Source organism: Bufo bufo, chromosome 6 (genome assembly GCF_905171765.1).
Source record: "Bufo bufo chromosome 6, aBufBuf1.1, whole genome shotgun sequence".
Classification (NCBI taxonomy): domain Eukaryota; kingdom Metazoa; phylum Chordata; class Amphibia; order Anura; family Bufonidae; genus Bufo; species Bufo bufo.
In genome coordinates this window covers 242,469,637-242,492,235 of record NC_053394.1, presented here as the reverse complement: position 1 = coordinate 242,492,235, position 22,599 = coordinate 242,469,637, and the positions used below count along the sequence as shown (strand labels likewise).

Sequence of the window (22,599 nt, the reverse complement as noted above, 5' to 3'; positions counted from 1 at the left end):
ATAATAAGACGAGGTACAAGAGGCATTATTGTGGAAAAAAAAAAACATTTCTCAGCTTTTATTTACATTTTGAGCATAAAATACATGTTCCGCACTGTGGAAAATCTCAGAGGACGTGTTCGGAAGCCAAAGTGACACCTGTGCTGGCCAGGAGGATAGTTAGAGAGGTGAATAAGAATCCATGGATCACCACCAAGGCCGTCCTGGTGAATTTGGTCTCTGCTGGTGGCAATGTCTTAAGGCAGACAATCCAACGGACACTGCACACTGCTGGGTTCCACGGATGCAGACCAAGGAGGACGCCACTTCTCTAGATAAGGCACACAAAAGCTCTCTTGGCCTTTCATAAGCTCATCTGGACAAAGAAGAAGACTTATGATCTTCTGTGTTATGGTCAGATGAAAATTTTTTTTTAATTGTTTGGTCACAATGATGTTTCCTTCATTTGGCGTAAAAAAGGAGAAGCCTTCAACCCAAAGAACACCATCCCCACTGTTAAACATGGTGGTAAGAACCTAATGCTTTGGGGGTGTTTTTCAGCCAATGGACCAGGGAACCTAATCACAGTAAACGGCACCAGGAAAAAAGAGCAATACATGAGGATTCTCAACGACAACATCAGACAGTCTGCAGAAAAACTTGCGCCTTGGGCACCAGTGGATATTTCAGCATGACCAATGACCCAAAACACCACAGCAAAAGTGGTGAAGAAATGGTTAGCAGACAAACAACATTAGCATTTTGGAGTGCCCCAGCCAGAGTCTAGACTTGAATCCAATTGAGAATCTGTGGGAGGGAGCCTAAAGATCAGGGTGATAGCAAGAAACCCTCCAACCTGAAAGATTGGAGTTTATTGCTAAAGATGAACGGGCAAAATTACCTGTGGAAACATTCAAAAAGTTGGTCTGCAATTAAAGGAAGCATTTGATTGCTGTAATAGCCAATAAAGGCTTTTCTATTGATTATTGAGAAGGGTATTAATAATTTTGGACTGGACACTTTTTGCTCAAATGTAAATAAAAGCTGAGAAATGTTTTTTTTTTTCCACAATAATGCCTCTTTTACATCGTCTTATTATCTTTTGGGAGACACCTATGTCATTTCCCGTCAACAAATTACATGCTGGTTAAATAAAAGTAACTTTAAGTCAAAATTTGCCAGGGGTATGAATAATTATGTACTTTCTATGTTAGAAAGTATATTATAAGTATATTACACCCCTCAGTATGTCACACCTATTGATAACACACCTATACCAGTACTTAAAAGGACTTTTGTGGCCCTATTAGCTAGCGTTTGGTGTCCCTAACAGTCTGTCCCTGATCCACACAGCAACCTCTCCCTACACTGGCAAAAGACTGAATATAAAATGGCGGCCAGATCGGGTTTATTTATAAGGTAGGGAGTATGTGCATGTGCTGAAATGTCTCAATTGGCTGTGCTGTTCCACCTGATGGATGTGTCATGGGTCAATTTTCTTCACAATGTAAAAGAATATGGCGCCATTGCCACTGATGAAGGGGAGAGCCATCCCCGAAACGCGTCTGGTAAATACTATGATTCAAATATAAATCTCACCCTGAAAGAACAGACTTTATTCTGATTCAAAACAGTGCACTGTTAATCCTACAAACAAACGATCATCGCCTAACACAATCGAGATTTGGAACGAGGATTTGATCGAGACATACCGGAAGATTCTGTCCTGCCTGCTTGAACGCCAGTTCCGTGAGTACCACCCACGTGGTGAATCAACTTCCAACAAAACACGGGACTCCAACGGAGGAACAGCCGAGACGCCGGCCTGTAGTCGGTCTTAGAAGGTACCACGGGAATCGGCGAACAGTTCGGGACAAATTAAGGTAAGCCCACGAGGTGGGTTATCAGTACCGGCATAAAAGGATTTTGCTGACCGGTGATTATATTCCTCACAAAAGGACACAATACACCCAATTCGACAAAACTAATTGCTATATATCGTTTTATTTCTCTATCACTGCAGTGAGATATTGTGGATTACATTGTTGCAACAAAGAACACCAAATTGCGATTTCAGATTCACATTCCAATTCCAATAGCAGATTCATTGTTGCCATGCCTCAGAACGCTTAATCAATTGATCTATCTTAAGATATTGAGTCTGTATTAAACATATTGTGGTCCAGACTTTGCCCATGTTGTCCCATATGTAAAGTGTGCCAGTCTTCCATAGCACGCAATTGCCATATGTTCGCCCGTTCGGCGAACTGCGAACGAGCAAAGTTCGCCGCTAAACGACCGCCAGGCGAACCACAAGGCCATCTCCACTGCAGGGTGCTCTGGGAAGTGCTGCCACATAATTGTTGTTTCATCAATGTGTTCAGTGGTCCCCTTCAAAGGGTTTGTCCCACTTCAGCAAGTATATACAGATGAAACTCGAAAAATTAGAATATGGTGCAAAGTTCATTTATTTCAGTAATGCAACTTAAAAGGTGAAACTAACATATGAGATAGACTGGAAATTTCAAGCCTTTATTAGTTATAATTTGGATAATTATGGCTTACAGCTTATGAAACCCCAAAGTCTCAATTTTAAGGTACGTTTTGCTCAGGGGATATGGATTAATTAGCTGACTAGAGTGTGACACTTTGAGCCTAGAATATTGAACCTTTTCACAAAAATTCTAATTTTAAGCTGCATTAATGCAATTGCTTTCGATTTGCATTACTAAAATAAATGGACTTTTGCACGATATTCTAATTTTTTGAGTTTCACCTGTATTATGTAGGGGAAGTTAATACAAGTCCCTTACTAATGTATTGTTATTATCAATCTCTCTTCCTTTGCTGGATGAATTTGTTTTTCCATCACATTATACCTTACTCATTTCCATGGTTACGACCACCCTGCCATCCATCAGTGGTGGTCATGTTTGCACACTATAGGAAAAAGTGCCAGCCTGGTGGCTGGATTCTTGGGAGCTCACACAGGCTAGTGTTTTTTTCTTATGGTTATAAGTTATAACCATGGAAATGAACAATGTATCATGTAATGGAAATTAATCCAGCCAGGAAAGGAAGCAATATGGATAATAACAATGCATTAGTAAGTGGCTTATATTAATTTTATCTGCCTGATAAATGCTATTTACTGATATAAGACAACCCCTTCACTTATGGATTACATCCGACAAAGCAAAAACTCCTGTTTTATATCCATTTCTACTATAGTCAATAGTGATATTTTTAATTATTTCACATTTTCAATTAATATTGAGCTTGGCTCACGTAAAACATATTAGTTTACCTCAAACTAGACTCAAAGGCATTCTGGACTGCATATGAAATCCCACAAACAAATGAAGGTATCTGCAAAAACCCTTGAGTCCAAAGAATTATGGGAGAGTAGTGTTGAGCAAACTTCTGTTTTTAGTTCGGCGTCTAAAGTTCGGCTTCCGGTTAGTGGAGAATCCCGATATGGATTCCGAATTCCGTTGTGGAATACCACGGACCACAACGGAATTCGGAATCCATATCGGGATCCTCCGCTAACCAGAAGCCGAACTTTAGAAGCCGAACTAAAAACAGAAGTTCGCTCAACACTATGGGAGAGCCTAATGTTTAGAACAGCACCAATAACAGAGTACTGATGACAATAATCATTAAAATAATACAAAAAACATTTTCTAGATGTATAGTACCAAACAGGATCCAATTGTAGTCCAAAAACATTCTCCCAATGATGCATAATGGATACAGTAACCTTTTTACTGAGGTATATAATTAATCTTACTTTTACAGTGTCATGAAAATATACCTTTTTGTTTTCATACCATACCACATTTTCATACTATGGATGCAAAAAAACGTTACCGTTTCCTTTACCGCTTTACAAGTGGATATATTTTTATATGAAGCTAAATACAGACTGAAGATTTTATTTTCATCTCGGTGCTAGAAATCTTTTTCCTTTTTATCATGCAAAAAATCAGTCTGGCTCCTTTTTAACATTATTCAAATTTACCTTAAAGGGGTTGTGTCACTTCAGCAAATTGAATTTATGATGTAGAGAAAGTTAATACAATTCAGTTACTAATGTATTGTGATTGTCCATACTCTCTCTTTTGCTGGCTTGATTCATTTTTCCATCTCATTAGACACTGCTCGTTTCCAGAGGTTATGACCACTCAACAATACAGCAACTGTGGCCGTGCATGCACACAATAGGAAAAAGAGCCAGCATATGCACACTCCTGTGGTCCCAGTCACTAAAGAGGCTAATGCCTTTTCTCATAGTGTGCAAGCACGGGCACAGCTGCTGGATTGCAGGGTGGTAATAACCTCTAGATAAGACATTATATAATGTGATGGAAACATGATTCAAGCCAGCAAAGGAGGCGATATGGATAATAACAATACATTAGTAAGTGCCTTGTATTAACTTTCTCTGCATGATAAATGTCATTTACTGAAGTGAGACAACCCCTTAAAAGGAAATGTGTCACCAATTTACCAGATAATAACACATATTCCTTTTATATCATTTATTTTTATTTTATGATTGCAGATTTTTTATTTGATTTATTGAACATTATTATGGGGGAAGCCATCTTATCTGAGTTGCTCTTAACAGTACTTAGAAAGCATTACGGCAGCCCCATGGTCCATAGACACAATGGTCAGGAGGAAACCCTATTGACTACTACTGTATGTAAGAGTTCTCTAGGCATGCTCGGTGACCTGTGCAGAGGTCATTGTACAAGGAAAGAATAGATAAGCTTACACAATCACATATTATGAATGGTGGATACTGTCTTATCAGTCTTTATAATCCTGCATGTAATGATTAGTGATGATCAAGCATGCTCGGCCAAACACCTGTTCAGCTCGAGCATCTCGATGCTCAGCACATGGCGGTACTTGGCCGAGTACCGCATGTGCTTGAGCGCCATGGTCGAGTCTCCTGCCCGCATAATTCTTGGCTGCTACGCAGCCAATAAACGTGTATGTAAGTAATGCCCTCACTGTAATGCCATTAGCCAGTAGCACCCGATGACGCATGTACAGCTCATTTGTAGTCAGGGAGAGCTGAGCATAGGTAGGGATAGAGAGTGTAGGGAGTGTAATTGAATATTTTTTTGTACAAAATGTTTCAGAGACCCAAAAGTCCTTGTAAGGACTATTCTATGGTGTGTGACAGCAGCAATATAGGTTTGTAGCTCAACCTGCGCTAAATTGCTCAGTGTTAGGGAGAGCTGTGCATAGGAAGGCACATCTCATGTTTAAAATATCAGTGACATCAACTGTACTTTTTCCGTAGAAGGTGTCCTATGTGGACAGTTAATTTATCCTTGCTACATCTCCTGTTTAAATTGTGTGCATCCCGAAAATATCAGTGACATCCAGTGTACTTTTTCCGTAGATGGTGTCCGCTGCGGACAGTTATATTATCCGCGCCACATCTCATGTTTAAAGTGTGCGCATCCCTAAAATATCAGTGACATCCAGTGTACTTTTTCCATAGATGGTGTCCTATGCGGACAGTTAAATTATCCATGCCTCATCTCCTGTTTAAAGTGTGCGCATCCCTAAGATGTCAGTGACATCCAGTGTACTTTTTCCGTAGATGGTGTCCGCTGCGGACAGTTAAATTATCCGTGCCACATCTCATGTTTAAAGTGTCTGCATCCCTAAAATATCAGTGACATCCAGTGTACTTTTTCCGTAGACGGTGTCCGCTTCTGACATCGACCTTACCAGGGCCACATCTGCAGTTTAACGTGTGTGCTTCAAAAATGTATGTGACATGCAATTAAATTTTTAGCTAGACGGTGTCTGCTTCTGACTGTGACCTTACCAGGGCCATATCTGCAGTGTATCTTGTGCGCTTCAAATTTTTTTCTGTGACATACAATAAAATTTTTCCGTAGACAGTGTCCGCTTCTGACAGTGACCTTACCAGGACCACATCTGCTGTGTAACGTGTGTGCTTCTAAAATTTATCTGTGACATAGACTGTACTTTGTCAGCTTTGCAACCATATTCCCCCCGGAACACAAAGACTTTGTTTTCCCGGAAGCAGCTCTAAGGTCATGGGAATAATGCCACCGGATCGCCGCTCATCATCCTTTTTGGTCAGAACTACGACTTTCGTTTTTGATTAATGAAAATATTCTTGGCAAATGCTTTCGCTTTGGTTCGTCTTGCGCCGGTCCAAGAATTTCACCTCTAGCGGCACAAAAGGGATGCCCCCGGCCGTCCCTCTTAATCATGGCCCCAGTTCCGAAAACAAACAAAATAGAACCGAAATCCTATTTAATTATTCTTAGCTGAAGTATTCAGGCGACCCGGCCTGTTTTGAACACTGTAAATTTTTTCATTGATCAGCTAAGCAGCAAGCACTCTCCCATATTTTTTTAAATGGTCAGCTCAGCAGCAGGCCCTCAACCATAATGTTTTAGAGGGTCAACTCAGCAGCAGGCCTTCAAATATAATTTTTTAGAGGGTCAGATCACCTGTAGGCCCTCTCATATAATGTTTTACAGGGTCAGCTGACCAGCAGGCCCTCTCATATAATTTTTTACAGGGTCACCTCATCAGCAGGCCTTCACCTAAAATCTTTTACAGGATAAGCTCACCAGCAGGCCTGCACCTAAAATCTTTTGCAGGGTCAGCTCACCTGCAGGCCCTCACCTAAAAGTTACCTAATAGGTAATTTGCGCGCATGGTGCCTTGCTTGGACGTGGTAGCCGTAGCTGTTTCTCAGGTTCCCTCTCCGGAATCGAACCATGATTCCCCCGTTACCCATGGTCTACATGGTTGGGCTGAAAATAACATTGAAAGTTGATAGGGCAGACATCCGAATGGATTGTCGCCGTCATGGGGACGTGCGATCGTCCCCAGGTTATCTAGAGTTACCAAAGCGGCAGCAGGCCCTCGCCCATAACGTTTTTGAGGGTCACCAGCAGGCCATCAATCATAATTTTTCAAGGCTGTGTATGATGCCCTCCTTTATGTGTAACAAAGAGTGTATTGGATTGCCGGTTCCTTGTAATTTTTGGCAGCCCTTTCACTTAGTGCATAGGATTTATGAGTGTAGGAGTCCCACTATATGAGCAATTGTACCACAATGTGAATTAGGCTCTCCTTTATGTGATATACAGGTTGTACCAGAGTGCTTCTTCCTTGTAATTTTTGGCAGCACTTGCACTTTATATACAAGAAAATATATAGGAAAGAATGTTTCCTAACAATTTTTCCTCTAAAATAGATTTTATCTTCAATTTTGTGCATATTATTGTCAGTCTGTAAAAGTGGCGTACTACTTGAACAACATCGTTCCCAGCAAAGACCTGGGAGTCCAAGATGCGTCCAGACATCCTCCCCATGTTGGTCCCGAACCATTTAGGTGGTGTTTCCATCATTTTCTGACCTTCTTCTATGAACCAGGCACCCTCCCCTCTTCAGAGCAGGCGGTGCCTGGTTTAATGCTCGGGTTCTCCCATTGACTCCTATTAGCATCCCGCTGTGTTCGGCCCAAGCCCCCAAGCACCCGAGTACTATGGTACTTGATCAACACTAGAAATCATATCACTTCTGTGTATAGATAAGCAGATAACTTTAGTAAAGTGATCTGAACAGACCAAGAAGTGATGACTATTATTAGGCTTAGTGGCCAGTTCATAAACTGCAGGATTCTATGGTTTTTGTTGAAATATAGATAGTGATATGGAAAATAAAAAATAACATCACAAAACATTATTTAAAAATGTTAAACATAAAAATGTGATTTAAACAATGAATTATTATATGAATTTTACTGTATGTGATCGCCCTAAGTAATCAGAACAGGAAAAAAAAGGAATTGCTATATCCCATTGACAAAATTGGTATCAGGAAATTTGAGTAAATACAGAGGTTATATTCAATGTAGCCTACGTAATCATTGTAATTTTGCAGGTAATTGTTTTATATTTTAATAAGTAGGCTACTAAATATTGATATTATTATTAATTTAATTTTCCACAATGTCACTAGTTGCTTATTCAGCTTTAGCATGAGGTAAATTATCTAATATTTTGAATAAAAATTCGAGAAATAGTTCTTAAACTAAGTGAAAATCAGTATTTAGGGAAACAGCAGATAATAAGCTCTTTACCCTCCGCACATCTTTGCCAAATGTTTCACTGTAGCTGGTTCCAAGAATTTCAAACTGTACATGAGGATTTGAGCCATCTTCCCTGAACTCCATAATTCCAGTTAATCCTGTTATACGACCCTGAAGAAACAGGATTTATGAAAAATTAGAGGCAACATTTTCAGAGAACTGAAATGATCTGTGACCTTACTTCTGTATTTACTGTAAAATCATAATTTAATTAGTAAAGCAAATAGGGTAGAGCCAGAACCGCATTACATTTGCATAAGGTTTCCAAAGGTGCAAACTTGACAACCCAAAGAAGGTCTGAAATAATGCAACCAAAATTGTTTACTGCTATGAAATGAATCATAATCTATGTTAAATGTTGTTAATAGCAAGAGTAGCAAATTAATGATGAAAATTAGTGTTTAGTGAATCAAAGTATCCGAATCAGAATTTGATCCAAAGATTTAGTAAAATTTCCTCAAGCTTTGTGGCAACAAATCAATTTTTATTTTCTAAAATGGCTGCTGCACATATTACAAAGTGAAAGTTAGAAGCCAGAGAACATGATATAACCCATAATGCCTTGCAGCTACGCAATCAACAGATAGCCATCTCATGTGATGTCACAGCCCTATAAAAAGCCCCATTTCTGCTCAATCTCCGCTATTTCACTGCGAACTAAGCTTTGGAAGAGACAGGACAAGATCTAATGCACTAGGAACAGTGTTGCTAAAAGCTTTTAATTGTAGAATATTGATAGGGAGAGTGCAGGGACAGTGCAAGAAGATTGCAGTGAGAGATTTAGGAGACTGCAGGGACAGTGCAGGTGGAGTGTAATCACTGTGTGCATCTTGTTAAACTGCTGACACAATCTAATTTAATCAGTTATTTTATATATAGAATAACTGTGCCTCAATATTGAAGGGTGGTCTAATATATTGCCATCTGCATCTTGCTAAACTGCTGACCCAATCCCCTTTAACTCGTTTGCTACCAGTGCCATACATGTATGTCGCTAGAGCGATGCGTAAACATGGGGCCCGCTCTCACCTGCAGCGGGCGTCATGGCCAGCAGATCTCTGCTGTTTCAAAAAGCAGAAACCTGCAGCTAATTACCATGACCGGCAATAATGCCGATTGCGGTAATTAAATGCTTTAGATGCCGTGACCAAGTGAGGTCACGGCATCTAAATGTGCAAAAACCCCAAAAACTCGCTGATGAGGCTGAAAGTGTTCATGCTACAATTCTTATTTGGCCACCAGATGGCAGGCCAGGATAAGAAATGAGCATGAGTTTAAATGGCATTTTAGAAATCCCTGATAGACCAAAATGAAAAATTGGAAAACATAATTTATAGGCTCATATATGAGTCACAAAATCCTCACAATTTTTTTTTCAAAAATGTTAAAAAATATATAAAAATTTAAAATATAAAAGTATAATAAAAAAAATAAAAAAAAGCTAAATAACAATAAATATAAACATCATGGGTTTCACCGCAACTGAAAACACCCATACTATTAAAATAGAAAAACTAATTCCAATAAGGTGAATGGCGTAACGGAAAAACGGTTTGAAATAGCCGATTTGCAGTTTTTTCATTGCTTCTCTTACCAAAAAAAATTGTTAATAAAATGTGATCAAAAAGTCACGCACACTGCAAAAAGGTATCAATAAAAACAACAGATTGTTCCGCAAAAAATGAGCCCCTAAACAGCTCAGTAGACATAAGTATAAAAACGTAATGGGGATCAGAATATGGTGATGTAAAAAAAATAACATTATCAAAGTTTAATTTAATTTTACAATATTTAGACATAAAGAACCTATACACATGGGGTATCGTTTTATTCATACTGGCCCAGAGAATGAAGGGCATTGATCAGTTTTGCCGTAAACGAAACACCGTGGGAACAAAACCCATAAAACGGTGGAGGAATTGAGCTTTGTTTCCAATTTCACCCCATTTGGAATTTTTTTACTGCTTCCCACTACATTTTATGCCATTATTAATGGTGGCATTAGAAAGTGCAACTTTTCCTACAAAAAATAAGCCCTCAAACAGCTATGTGACCGAAGATATAAAAAAAGTTATGGCTTAAGGAAAATAGGGAAGAAAAATAAAAATGAAAAAACCTCCGGTATCCTAAGGGTTAAACTCTTAATTTATATATTGAATTACTGTGCCTCAGTATTAAAGGGTGGTCTAATATATTGTCGTCTGCATCTTGTGAGACTGCTGACACAATCCCTGTTAATCTCTTATTTTATATATAGAATTACTGTGCCTCAGTATTAAAGCGCAGTCTAATATATGGCCATGGGTATCTTGTTCAACTGCTGCAACATTAATAGTTAATTTGTTACATTATCGGTACAGTTACTGTTCACTATGGCCAACAGGCAGTTGACCTGAACCTTGCTTATTAATTACCAATTACCTAGCCTGGGTAAAAGTGCATTACCTACAGTATGTACAAAATTTTAATTAAAGTAAAGACAAAAAGGCTCTTAACCTAACTTGATCCAGGTTTAAAGTGAATTTAAAATGTCAGTTTTTTAGTGTGAGTAAAACATCTGTGAGCCAACACTTCAGTTAAAAACCTTGTTTGCCACTCCAATGTGCTCTTAAATTATCTGCTATCAGGGCGGTGGAGATGTGCACAATCTCCTCTCGCTCCTCAGCAATCTAAACAGTATTGCCTGTAAGCCAGTCCATTCACTGTCCACCAACTGATTCATAGACAGTGTCTCTAACAGACTCGTGAACAGAGGTCAGTTTATTCACTGACTTTTTGATGCCGTAGATACGTGATAGAACATAGGTAATGTTATCCAGCTCACCTGGTCGGCGAGTCAAGCCAGCAAGTTCCTGGACGTAGACAAAGTGAAATAGAAGAAAACGTTTCCGCCACTTATTTTTCTTCCCATAAAATCTTCCTCTTTATTTAATCACATCATATGCGGTACAGTATCACAGACAAGCTTTTTACGCGTTTCGGAGACCTTCTCCTTAGTCGTAACAATGTGGTCTGGAAGCTTGGAGTAATTTAAAGACCCATGCACCCTCCCCCATCTAGTGGGTGGTGGTAACATGATGTCACAAATCAATCAGCTCGCAGACTCACACCTGAAGCATCATTCTCAAAGAACATAGATTAAAATGGCCCCACATGATACGCTTCCCACATCCCCGCGCTTGGGCTGGAGCAGCAAAGGCAAAAGTCTGTCTGCAAAGCACAAGCGCAGGGTGTGAGAAACCGCACCATGTGAACAGGGCTATACAAAATGTTGAAGATTCTAATAAAATGTGAGCCTGTAGAAAAATCTACATACGGAAATGGATAACATGGATGACCACAGCTGCAATTTTCATATCATTGTAATAAAATAAAATACAATATAATGAATAAACTTGTTGGAATATGTCACAGTAAATATACAATCAGATGAAAAAGGAAAAAATAGAATAGAAAAGACAATGCACAAGAAAAATGCATATGAAAAAACCCAACAAATGAAATAGATGAAGTACTGCATGGTGACTGATGTCCTGGGACCATCATGAAATTGTATCAAGGGCTCCAATGCAAAATAAATATAAAAAATTATTGGTAAATGTACATCAGTTCCTTCTTTTGATTGAGACCTGTTGGCACCCTTGTATTTAACAAAAAAATCCAAAAAGCCTCTCTTAGGAGTATTTTCTTTTCATAGTCTCCTCCCCTAATTGGTGCCATCACTTTTTCAATTGCAAATGCACGGAGGGATCCCATGTTACGTCCATGTGTGTGGATGAAATGTTTGGCAGCACCCGAGATGTTAAGAATAGATGGATTTGTGATATAATTCAGATGTTCAAGTATTCTAGTTTTGAATTTACGTACGGTGCTGCCAACATACATCGAATCACACTCAATACATTGTATAACATAGATCACCCCCGTGGTATTGCAATTGATGTAAGTTTTTATGGGGAAAGTGGTTGAGTGGTCAGCATTGTGGAAGCTTTTTTGGACTAATACATATTTACATGTTTTACAGGGGTGACTGCCACACCTGGTGAAGCCTTTGTAATTAACCACGCGCTCTGCAATTTTTTATTTTTGTTAGTGTTGGCCACAAATAGGGAAGGAGAAATGGAGCCTGCCATAGTTAGTGCTTTTCTGGATACTATCTTACAGCCATTCTTCAAAGCATTGTACAGAATGTTATCATCAAATAGGATGGGTAGACATTTCTGTACTATGCTTCGTATCTCATTAAACTGCCGGCTATATGTCAGGACCAGAGTGGGTGGATCCTTATCTGTTGTATCTTTTGTTTCTATTATTTTGGTTTCTGTATGATCAGGATTTTTAATTTCCCCGCTGCCTACATTATTTATACTTTTTGCAACAGACCTTTTATCTGCAAAAGAATTTTTGCGAGTATTTTTGGTACCAAATAATAGATCAATTCTGGATTTTTTTGAAACTATATAAAATCCCCTTTCTAACATCCACCTCGGGTATCCCCTAGTTGTTAATCTCGTCATAATATTTTCACATTCTTTTTGAAACACTGCCTCTGAATGGCAGTTTCTGCGTGCGCGCATAAATTCACCCACAGGTAAAGCCTTTATAACATGTGCTGGGTGATGGCTGTTTGCATGCAGTATAGAATTTCCAGCGGTGGGCTTCCTATAAGTTTCTGTATAAATGACTGAGTCTGGGACACCTGTCAATCTCAGGTCAAGAAAGACTATGGATTCCACCTCCACAGTACACGTGAACCGTAAATTATAAGAGTTGTCATTCAGATAGTGCATGAAATCCGATACGGCAGACACATCGCCATCCCATACAATGGAGCAGGTCATCGATGTATCTGCCGTACCACGCCAAGCACCATCTAAATGGACAATCAACATTGTATATACATCTCTCCTCATAGAATGCCATGGTGAGGTTTGCCAATGAGGGCGAGAATTTCGCCCCCATTGACACTCCTCTTATCTGTAGATAATATTTGTTGTTAAACATGCAGTAATTGTGCATGAGTAGGAAGGATGTAACTTCACATATATAATCAATCAACAGGTCTCAATCAAAAGAAGGAACTGATGTACATTTACCAATATTTTTTATTTTTTTTTGCATTGGAGCCCTTGATACAATTTCATGATGGTCCCAGGACATCAGTCACCATGCAGTACTTCATCTATTTCATTTTGTTGGGTTTTTTCATATGCATTTTTCTTGTGCATTGTCTTTTCTATTTTATTTTTTCTATTTTTTTCCTTTTTCATCTGATTGTATATTTACTGTGACATATTCCAACACGTTTATTCATTATATTGTATTTTATTTTATTACAATGATATGAAAATTGCAGCTGTGGTCATCCATGTTATCCATTTCCGTATGTAGATTTTTCTACAGGCTTACATTTTATTAGAATCTTCAACATTTAGTATAACCCTGTTCACATGGTGTGGTTTCTCACACCCTGCGCTTGTGCTTTGCAGACAGACTTTTGCCTTTGCTGCTCCAGCCCAAGCGCGGGGATGTGGGAAGCGTATCATGTGGGGCCATTTTAATCTATGTTCTTTGAGAATGATGCTTCAGGTGTGAGTCTGCGAGCTGATTGATTTGTGACATCATGTTACCACCACCCACTAGATGGGGGAGGGTGCATGGGTCTTTAAATTTCTCCAAGCTCCAAGACCACATTGTTACGACTAAGGAGAAGGTCTCCGAAACGCGTAAAAAGCTTGTTTGTGATACTGTACCGCATATGATGTGATTAAATAAAGAGGAAGATTTTATGGGAAGAAAAATAAGTGCCGGAATCGTTTTCTTCTATTTCACTTTGTCTACGTCCAGGAACTTGCTGGCTTGACTCCGTGCACACGGGATATTACACGCCGACCAGGTGATCTGGATAACATTATCTATGTTCTATCACGTATCTACGGCATCAAAAAGTCAGTGAATAAACTGACCTCTGTTCACGAGTCTGTTAGAGACACTGTCTATGAATCAGTTGGTGGACAGTGAATGGACTGGCTTACAGGCAATACTGTATAGATTGCTGAGGAGCGAGAGGAGATTGTGCACATCTCCACCGCCCTGATAGCAGATAATTTAAGAGCACATTGGAGTGGCAAACAAGGTTTTTAACTGAAGTGTTTTAATCACACTAATAAAACTGACATTTTAAATTCACTTTAAACCTGGGTCAAGTTAGGTTAAAAGCCTTTTTGTCTTTAATTAAAATTCTGAACCTTGCTTAGGAACAGCTCCCACCAGCCTACACCCTCTCTCAAGCAGTCAGGTCTTGTCAACATCAGCAAAAGGAAGTTGTCGTTTCTTCCCATTGACTTTAATGTTGTCTATTGTACGTGATGCTCTCCTCAACCTTCTCCTCGTTAATTGTTTCAACAGCAATCGATCACCGTGGTGATTGCAAAAAGACGACAGTATTTGTGCACTCATCCAATGGTGCAGAAGCTGAACATGTTACTGGCCAAGTTACTAATACTACAGTCCCTCCCTTTTCATGTACAAACCGGATTCCCAAAAAGTTGGAACACTAAACAAATTGTGAATAAAAACTGAATGCAATGATGTGGAGATGGCAAATGTCAATATTTTATTTTTAATAGAACGTAGATGACAGATCAAACGTTTAATCCGAGTAAATGTATAATTTTAAAGGAAAAATACGATGATTCCAATTTTCACGGTGTCAACAAATCCCCAAAAAGTTGGGACAAGTAGCAATAAGAGGCTGGAAAAAGTAAATGTGAGCATAACGAAGAGCTGGAAGACCAATTAACACTAATTAGGTAAATTGGCAACATGATTGGGTATAAAAAGAGCTTCTCAGAGTAGCAGTGTCTCTCAGAAGCCAAGATGGGTAGAGAATCACCAATTCCCACAATGTTGCGCAAAAAGATAGTGGAGCAATATCAGAAAGGTGTTACCCAGCGAAAAATTGCAAAGACTTTGCATCTATCATCATCAACTGTGCATAACATCATCCGAAGATTCAGAGAATCTGGAACAATCTCTGTGCGTAAGGGTCAAGGCCGTAAAACCATACTGGATGCCCGTGATCTCCGGGCCCTTAAACGACACTGCACCACAAACAGGAATGCTACTGTAAAGGAAATCACAGAATGGGTTCAGGAATACTTCCAGAAACCATTGTCAGTGAACACAATCCACCGTGCCATCCGCCGTTGCCAGCTGAAACTCTACAGTGCAAAGAAGAAGCCATTTCTAAGCAAGATCCACAAGCTCAGGCGTTTTCACTGGGCCAGGGATCATTTAAAATGGAGTGTGGCAAAATGGAAGACTGTTCTGTGGTCAGACGAGTCACGATTCGAAGTTCTTTTTGGAAATCTGGGACGCCATGTCATCCGGACCAAAGAGGACAAGGACAACCCAAGTTGTTATCAACGCTCAGTTCAGAAGCCTGCATCTCTGATAGTATGGGGTTGCATGAGTGCGTGTGGCATGGGCAGCTTGCATGTCTGGAAAGGCACCATCAATGCAGAAAAATATATTCAGGTTCTAGAACAACATATGCTCCCATCCAGACGTCATCTCTTTCAGGGAAGACCCTGCATTTTTCAACAAGATAATGCCAGACCACATTCTGCATCAATCACAACATCATGGCTGCGTAGGAGAAGGATCCGGGTACTGCAATGGCCAGTCTGCAGTCCAGATCTTTCACCTATAGAGAACATTTGGCGCATCATAAAGAGGAAGGTGCAATAAAGAAGGCCCAAGACGATTGAACAGTTAGAGGCCTGTATTAGACAAGAATGGGAGAGCATTCCTATTTCTAAACTTGAGAAACTGGTCTCCTCGGTCCCCAGACGTCTGTTGAGTGTTGTAAGAAGAAGGGGAGATGCCATACAGTGGTGAAAATGGCCTTGTCCCAACTTTTTGGGGATTTGTTGACACCATGAAATTCTGATTCAACATATTTTCCCCTTAAAATTGTACATTTTCTCAGTTTAAACTTTTGTTCCGTGATTTATGTTCTATTCTGAATAAAATATTAGAAGTTGGCACCTCCACATCATTGCATTCAGTTTTTATTCACGATTTGTATAGTGTCCCAACTTTTTGGGAATCCGGTTTGTAGTTGACTATGGAAGTAGTACAGTAGAATATGGAAATCATTCTTTTAATATGCACCCCTTAGGGGGGGCATGTTTTATTGGTGTCCATCCTCATCCTTTGCTGGTTTTACTTCTTCCAAATCATCCTTCAAAGTCTCTATGTTCTAGAAAAGTTCACAAAATGCAGAGCAATGAGAATGACATGCTGGATCTTCCCGATGACATATCATCAGTATTAGATGATATAGAAGAGGAAAAGCAGATAGCAGAAGAAGAGTTCTGCCCGTAGAGTGGCAATGCGGTGAGGAACTGCACGGCTAATTAACCCGCATCTGCTTTTCATTTAATAGTAAAGACCACACTGTATAGTCCTTTGTTATTGTTAATGGCTGTGCGGCACCTTTAAATAAGAGCTGTTGCAGGTGTGAGGTTTGGCTGGTTAGGTGGGGGTATAATATGCATATTATTGCTGTTCTGGCCTCCAATCTCCTGCAGGTTATTTAACAGTAAACATGGAATATTAATCAGCTCTGGCATACCCACTTCACCAACCCCAGCGCTCTCCTGCCCTACAGATTGGGTCCCTTCTTCTGCCATCTGCTTTTCCTCCTTTTCCACATCATCTAATATCAATGAGAATTTGTCATCAGTAACATCCAGCTCCTCCTCTCTCTGTATCTTTCTAACTTTTCTAGGAAGTGAAGACTTAGAAGGATGATTTGGAAGAAGCAAAGCCAGAAAAACATGAGTATGGTCATCATTAAAACCTGCTCCCCCACCCAAAGGGGTGAAGACTGGATGGTATTGGTTGGCACATTGGCACTGGAATACTAAAGGCTTCCATCTTGGGATTAAATTACATTTATGGCTGATGTAGGAATATGTAAATGTAGGAATAAATAAACAAAACTGAAGCAGAATAAGTCTCCCTGCATTCCTCCTCTCCAATATTCTTCATCATGGCTGATCTCGCATTTCCAAGCTTCTTACTTTCACTTTGTAACACATGCAGCAGCCATTTTTGGAAAAACTGATTCGTTAAAACAAAGCGTGAGGAAATTCGGATTTGTTGCGAATCAAAGTTTTTCTAAACTTTAGCCTGAATTCCACTTTGAATGCTTCACTTCACTCAGCACTACTAATTATATTTAAACTTCAGGAATTTGAATAAAAGTGATTATATGCCAAACAAAAAAGTACACATTCAGTTTGTACAGTCACATAGTTGGTATGGCTGAAAAAAGGCATGTTTCCATCAAGTTCAACCAAAGGATGGAAGGAGATGTGAATGAAGCGAAGGAGAGTGACAACCAGAATTCATGTATACATATCTAAGCCTTATTATATCAATCAAGTCTTCCTGCTGTGATAACGTCCTGAAGTGATTGCTTCATAAATTGTTAACTCTTAAGGAAAAAAGCCTTGTCAACTCTGGAGACTTTTTTTTTCCCTAGATGACTGCAGCGCCCCTTGTCTTTTAAGGGTTTTGCATGGAGCAACATCTTACCATGAATTTTACATTGCCCATTCAACTATTATATATAAATAATAAGGTACTGAAAGCATTTATAACCTGAAACTATAAAATTACTAACTCAAAAAAACTCAAAAAAAGATATGCTTATGAAAAATAGCTAGTATATGCATAAAACATTTTAATTTTTCAGAAGATTAACTTATGGCCAAATATGATATGATCACAGTTTGCAAGGTGAATGATGCCCCTATAAAATACTTCATGTTATATTTAAAGGATAATCCTTTTTGCTGGATCCAGCAGGGTTCAGCAAAAACGCTTCTGTTACTGATAATACAACCATTTTCATCCGCTATGAATGGATCCGATTGTATTATCTTTAACATTGCCAAGATGGATCCATCATTAACTCCATTGAAAGTCAATGGGGGATGGATCCGGTTTCTATTGTGTAAGATTGTGACAGAGAAAACGGATCCCTCCCTATTGACTTGCATTGGGGGTCATGCCGGCTCCGTCTTGCTCTGCATCCCAGGATGGAAAGCAAACCGCAGCATGTTGCGGTTTGCTCTCCAGTCTGGGAATGCAATTAAATGGAACGGAATGCGATTTAGAGCATTCTGTTCTGTTCAGTTTAGTTTTGTCCCCATTGACAATGAATAGGGACAAAACTAAAGTGTTTTTTTTTTTCCGGTATTGAGCCCCTATGACGGAACTCAATACCGAAAAACTTAAATGCTAGTGTGAAAGTACCCTCAATTAGGCATATTTAAGGCGCAGATTGAGGCGCAGCTGCTAGTTGAACCGCAATCTTCAACTTCTCCCCCCTTACGCCAGGTCTAAAAAAGTGGTTGTGGCATACGCAAGGACAGGCTAGCAGGCCCGTCTCATTCAACTTTTTCTATGCCTGTTTCATGCATAGAAAATGGTCTATATGTAAGACAGCGCGTCTAAAACGCTGGTCCTAATTAATGTGTCCCTATATTTTTAAAGTTGTTATTTGTTATTGTTGATAATTTGGGTTAAGCAAAGCAAGCTTCGGATTATAAATCCAAAGTTGCTTTGGTCAAAACTTCATTTGAATACTGTACAGAGATCCGTCTTTGTACAGCATTCAAATGTATAGGCTCCACCAAAGTGAAATTCATCATCTCTGAAGTCTTGCAAGACTTCAGTGAATAACTTTGGAGTTTGATTTTTGCAACTTGAAAACAATTGTAAAGTTATTCACTGAAATATTGCAAGACTTCAGAGATAACAAATTTTATACGGCAGAGCCCATATATTTCAGTGCTGTAAGGAGACGTATCTCCCTACAGCATTCAAACAAAGTTTTGAACGAAGCAACTTCTGATCTATGATCCGAAAAGTGGCATGCTAAAGTGGGGCCGCGAGTGGTCCGCACCAGGTACCCACTGTCAGGGAGCCGTCTCTCCCGCACTGAATGGTGAAGCAGAAAGACTTCTCTCTGCTTTACCATTCAGCCTACATACACTGATTGTGCTGTTGGCCTGTGTGGGAGGAGCCTTCAGCACGGGAATTTGCCTAAGCTCCTCCCACACAGTGCTGCAGAGCAGCCAGTATCTGCAGGCGAGAGAGGACTGTGAGCTTCAGGAACGGGGCACAGAGGGCTTTACTACTGTGAAGGGGGCACAATAGGCATTTCTACCATGGAGGGGGCACAGAGGGTATTACTACTACAAAGCGGGCACAGAGGGCATTAATACTACAAATGGGCACAGAGGACATTACTACTATTAAGGGGGCATAATGGGCATTACTACTACAAAGAGGCACAGAGGGCATTACTACTATTAAGGGGCACAGTGGTCATTACTGCTGTGGAGGGGGCATAATGGGAATTATTACTATGAAGGGGGCTCAATTGGCATTACTACTATGAAGGGGGCACAGAGGGCATTACCACTGTGAAGGGGTGGGCATAACTGTTATGGGGCACAGAGTGGGCATTATTACTGTGAAGGGGGCACAATGGGCATTTCTACTGACAAGGGGCACATTGAGGACATAACTACTCTGAAGGAGCACAGATAGGGCATTACTACTGTTAAAGGGACACAGAGAGGGCATAACTACTGTGAGGGGGACACAATGAGGGCATAACTACTGTGAAGGGGGCACAATGAAGGGATAAGTACTTTAAGGGGGAACAATGTGGGTATAACTACTGTGAAAGTTGTACAGTGTGGACATAACTACCGTGAGGGAGTACATATCTGAACAAAACTACTGTGAAGGTTGTAGAATGAGGGCAATATTACTGTGAGGGGGTAAAAATTTTTAAAGTATTGCGGGGGTGCCAGAGAAAGGAACTGCCCCGAGTGCCAAACACCCTAGAACACCAGCATGCCACTGGATCCGAAGAAAACTTTGCTCAACACTATTGCTAATACACTGCCTGTCCAAAAAAAAAGTTGCCACCTGGATTTAACTAAGCAAATAGTTATGAGCCTCCTATTGGATAATTACTGCATGGGCGATTATCTTTCAGCTGGAAATAAGTTATTTAACCCCAACTGGTGCAATGAGTTGCTTCTAATTTCTTAAAAAAAACATGTTTAAAGACACATCTCGTGGTCGTGGAAAAGATGTTAGTCTGTTTGAGAAAGGTCAAATCATTGGCATGCATCAAGCAGAGAAAACATCTAAGGAGATTGCAGAAACGACTAAAATTGGGTTAAGAACTGTCCAATGCATTATTAAAAACTGGAATGATAGTGAGGACCCATCGTATTCGAGGAAGAAATGTGGCGGGAAAAAAATCCTGAATGATCGTGATCGGCATTTGGTGAAATCAAATTGAAGAAAAACAACAGTAGAACTCAGGGCTATGTTTAATAGTGAAAGTAAGAGCATTTCCACATGCACAATGCAAAGGGGACTCAAGGGATTGGGACTGAACAGCTGTGTAGCCTTAGGAAAACCACTAATCAGTGAGGCAAACCAGAAAAAAAGGCTTCAATTTGCTAGGGAGCATAAAATGGACTCTGGAACAATGGAAGAAGGTCAGGTGGTCTGATGAGTCCAGATTTACCCTGTTCCACAGTGATGGGTGCATCAGGGTAAGAAGAGAGGCAGATGAAGTGATGCACCCATCATGCCTAGTGCCTACTGTACAAGCCTGTGGGGGCAGTGATATGATCTGGGGTTGCTGCAGTTGGTCAGGTCTAGGTTCAGCAACAGTATGTGCTCCAAGTATGAGGTTAGCTGACTACCTGAACATACTGAATGACCAGGTTATTCCATCAATAAATTTGTTCTTCACTGATGGCACGGGCATATTCCAAGATGACAATGGCAGAATTTATCTGGCTCAAATTGTGAAAGAGTGGTTCAGGGAGCATGATATATCATTTTCACACATGGATTGGCCACCAAAGAGTCCAGACCTTAACCCCATTGAGAATCCTTGGGATGTGCTGGAGAAGGCTTTGCGCAGCGGTCAGACTCTACCATCATCAATGCAAGATCTTGGTGAAAAATGAACACTGCAACACTGGATGGAAATAAATCTTGTGACATTGCAGAAGCTTATCCAAACAATGCCACAGCTAATGCGTGCCGTAATCAAAGCTAAAAGCTTTTTTTTTGTGGCAACTTTTTTTTTGGACAGGCAGTGTATTATTTTATTTATGTTGTGTCATATATTTTTTAGTGTAGCTGTTAGGACAATAGATATCAGCACACATACAAACTGCAATATTTTCTAATTTTTATATGGATAGATAAGATAGAGTTACAACACTAGCATAAAATATATGTATTATTATTATTATTATTATTATTATTTTACTTACTTGTTACCAGATTGGCCAGTTCTTACCTTTTTTATGGTTTCTAACATAGACCTTCCACCATTCCAAGGTTTGGTTGACTTTCTCATGCAGTTCAAGCTTGCCATACTGTGCCACTTTCTGTCTTCAAGCTTTCTATGGAAGGCATTAGCCAGCATCAGTACACTATCATACAGATAAAGGTTGGACACCTGCAAACAACACAGAAATATATATATTTTTTATTTTAATGTAATGTTTCTACTAAAGTCAACAATTGTTTTAATACTGGAGACATATGTTTTTAAACAATAAAAACATAGTAGATTCATTTCAGCCAGCTACAATCCAAGAAATAAAAGAAATCATGGAGCAGATTTACTAAGAATGCCTTTACATACATACATGAGTCTCAGTTCTTGAAGTTACCATGCATGAGCAAGATTAAGATGTTCACGCGAGACCAGCTTCCATCTAAATATAGCCTCATCAGAAATAGTGATAAGCAGCAGGAGCAATATTCGAATTTGCTATATTTCGCAAATATTTGGGTGAATATTTATCATAAATTCGCAAATTCGAGAATTCGCCATTATTTTCTTGGTTGCGAAAAACTGCAATGTAATGTGCAATACAGGCGTGGGTCACTTTTGCTACATTTTTCAAGCTGCTAGAAGTTTCCTGAGACTGGACAAAATGGTTGGCACGGCAGAACATTACAATAGCTTTATATGCAGATAGAATGCTCCAATATATTTGCGACTGCGCAAATCGGTAATTAATGATGCACATATTTTGCCGCAATATGTGCAACTTCACATTTTAGCAGGTCTGACTACATATTACTGATTGGTGCACTAAGTATTGTTGTGAACTTGTGACATCACAGTACTATGTCTGCAGCATGTAACAAGGATCATGGTTCAGATTTAAAAAAAATCTAGAATATTCGCGAATACGAATATATTGCACTATATTCTAAATCTTTGCAAATTCTCGACGTGGCAATATTTGCGATTAAAATTCACAATCAGAAAACAATATATTTTGCCAGCACATTAAAGACAGTCTCTCGGTCAC

General features: G+C 39.6%; 1 protein-coding gene across 1 annotated transcript in view; it reads right to left on the bottom strand.

Annotated features, from left to right (window-relative positions):
* The window catches only part of GRID1 (glutamate ionotropic receptor delta type subunit 1), a 1,665,856-nt gene that overhangs the window by 392,872 nt on the left and 1,250,385 nt on the right, over nucleotides 1-22,599 (bottom strand). The window contains exons 7-8 of the mRNA XM_040434606.1: nucleotides 21,570-21,731; nucleotides 8,138-8,257 (exon numbers count right to left, since the gene is read on the bottom strand). Coding sequence (XP_040290540.1) covers nucleotides 8,138-8,257; nucleotides 21,570-21,731 — 282 coding nt within the window. The remainder of the gene's footprint in view (nucleotides 1-8,137; nucleotides 8,258-21,569; nucleotides 21,732-22,599) is intronic.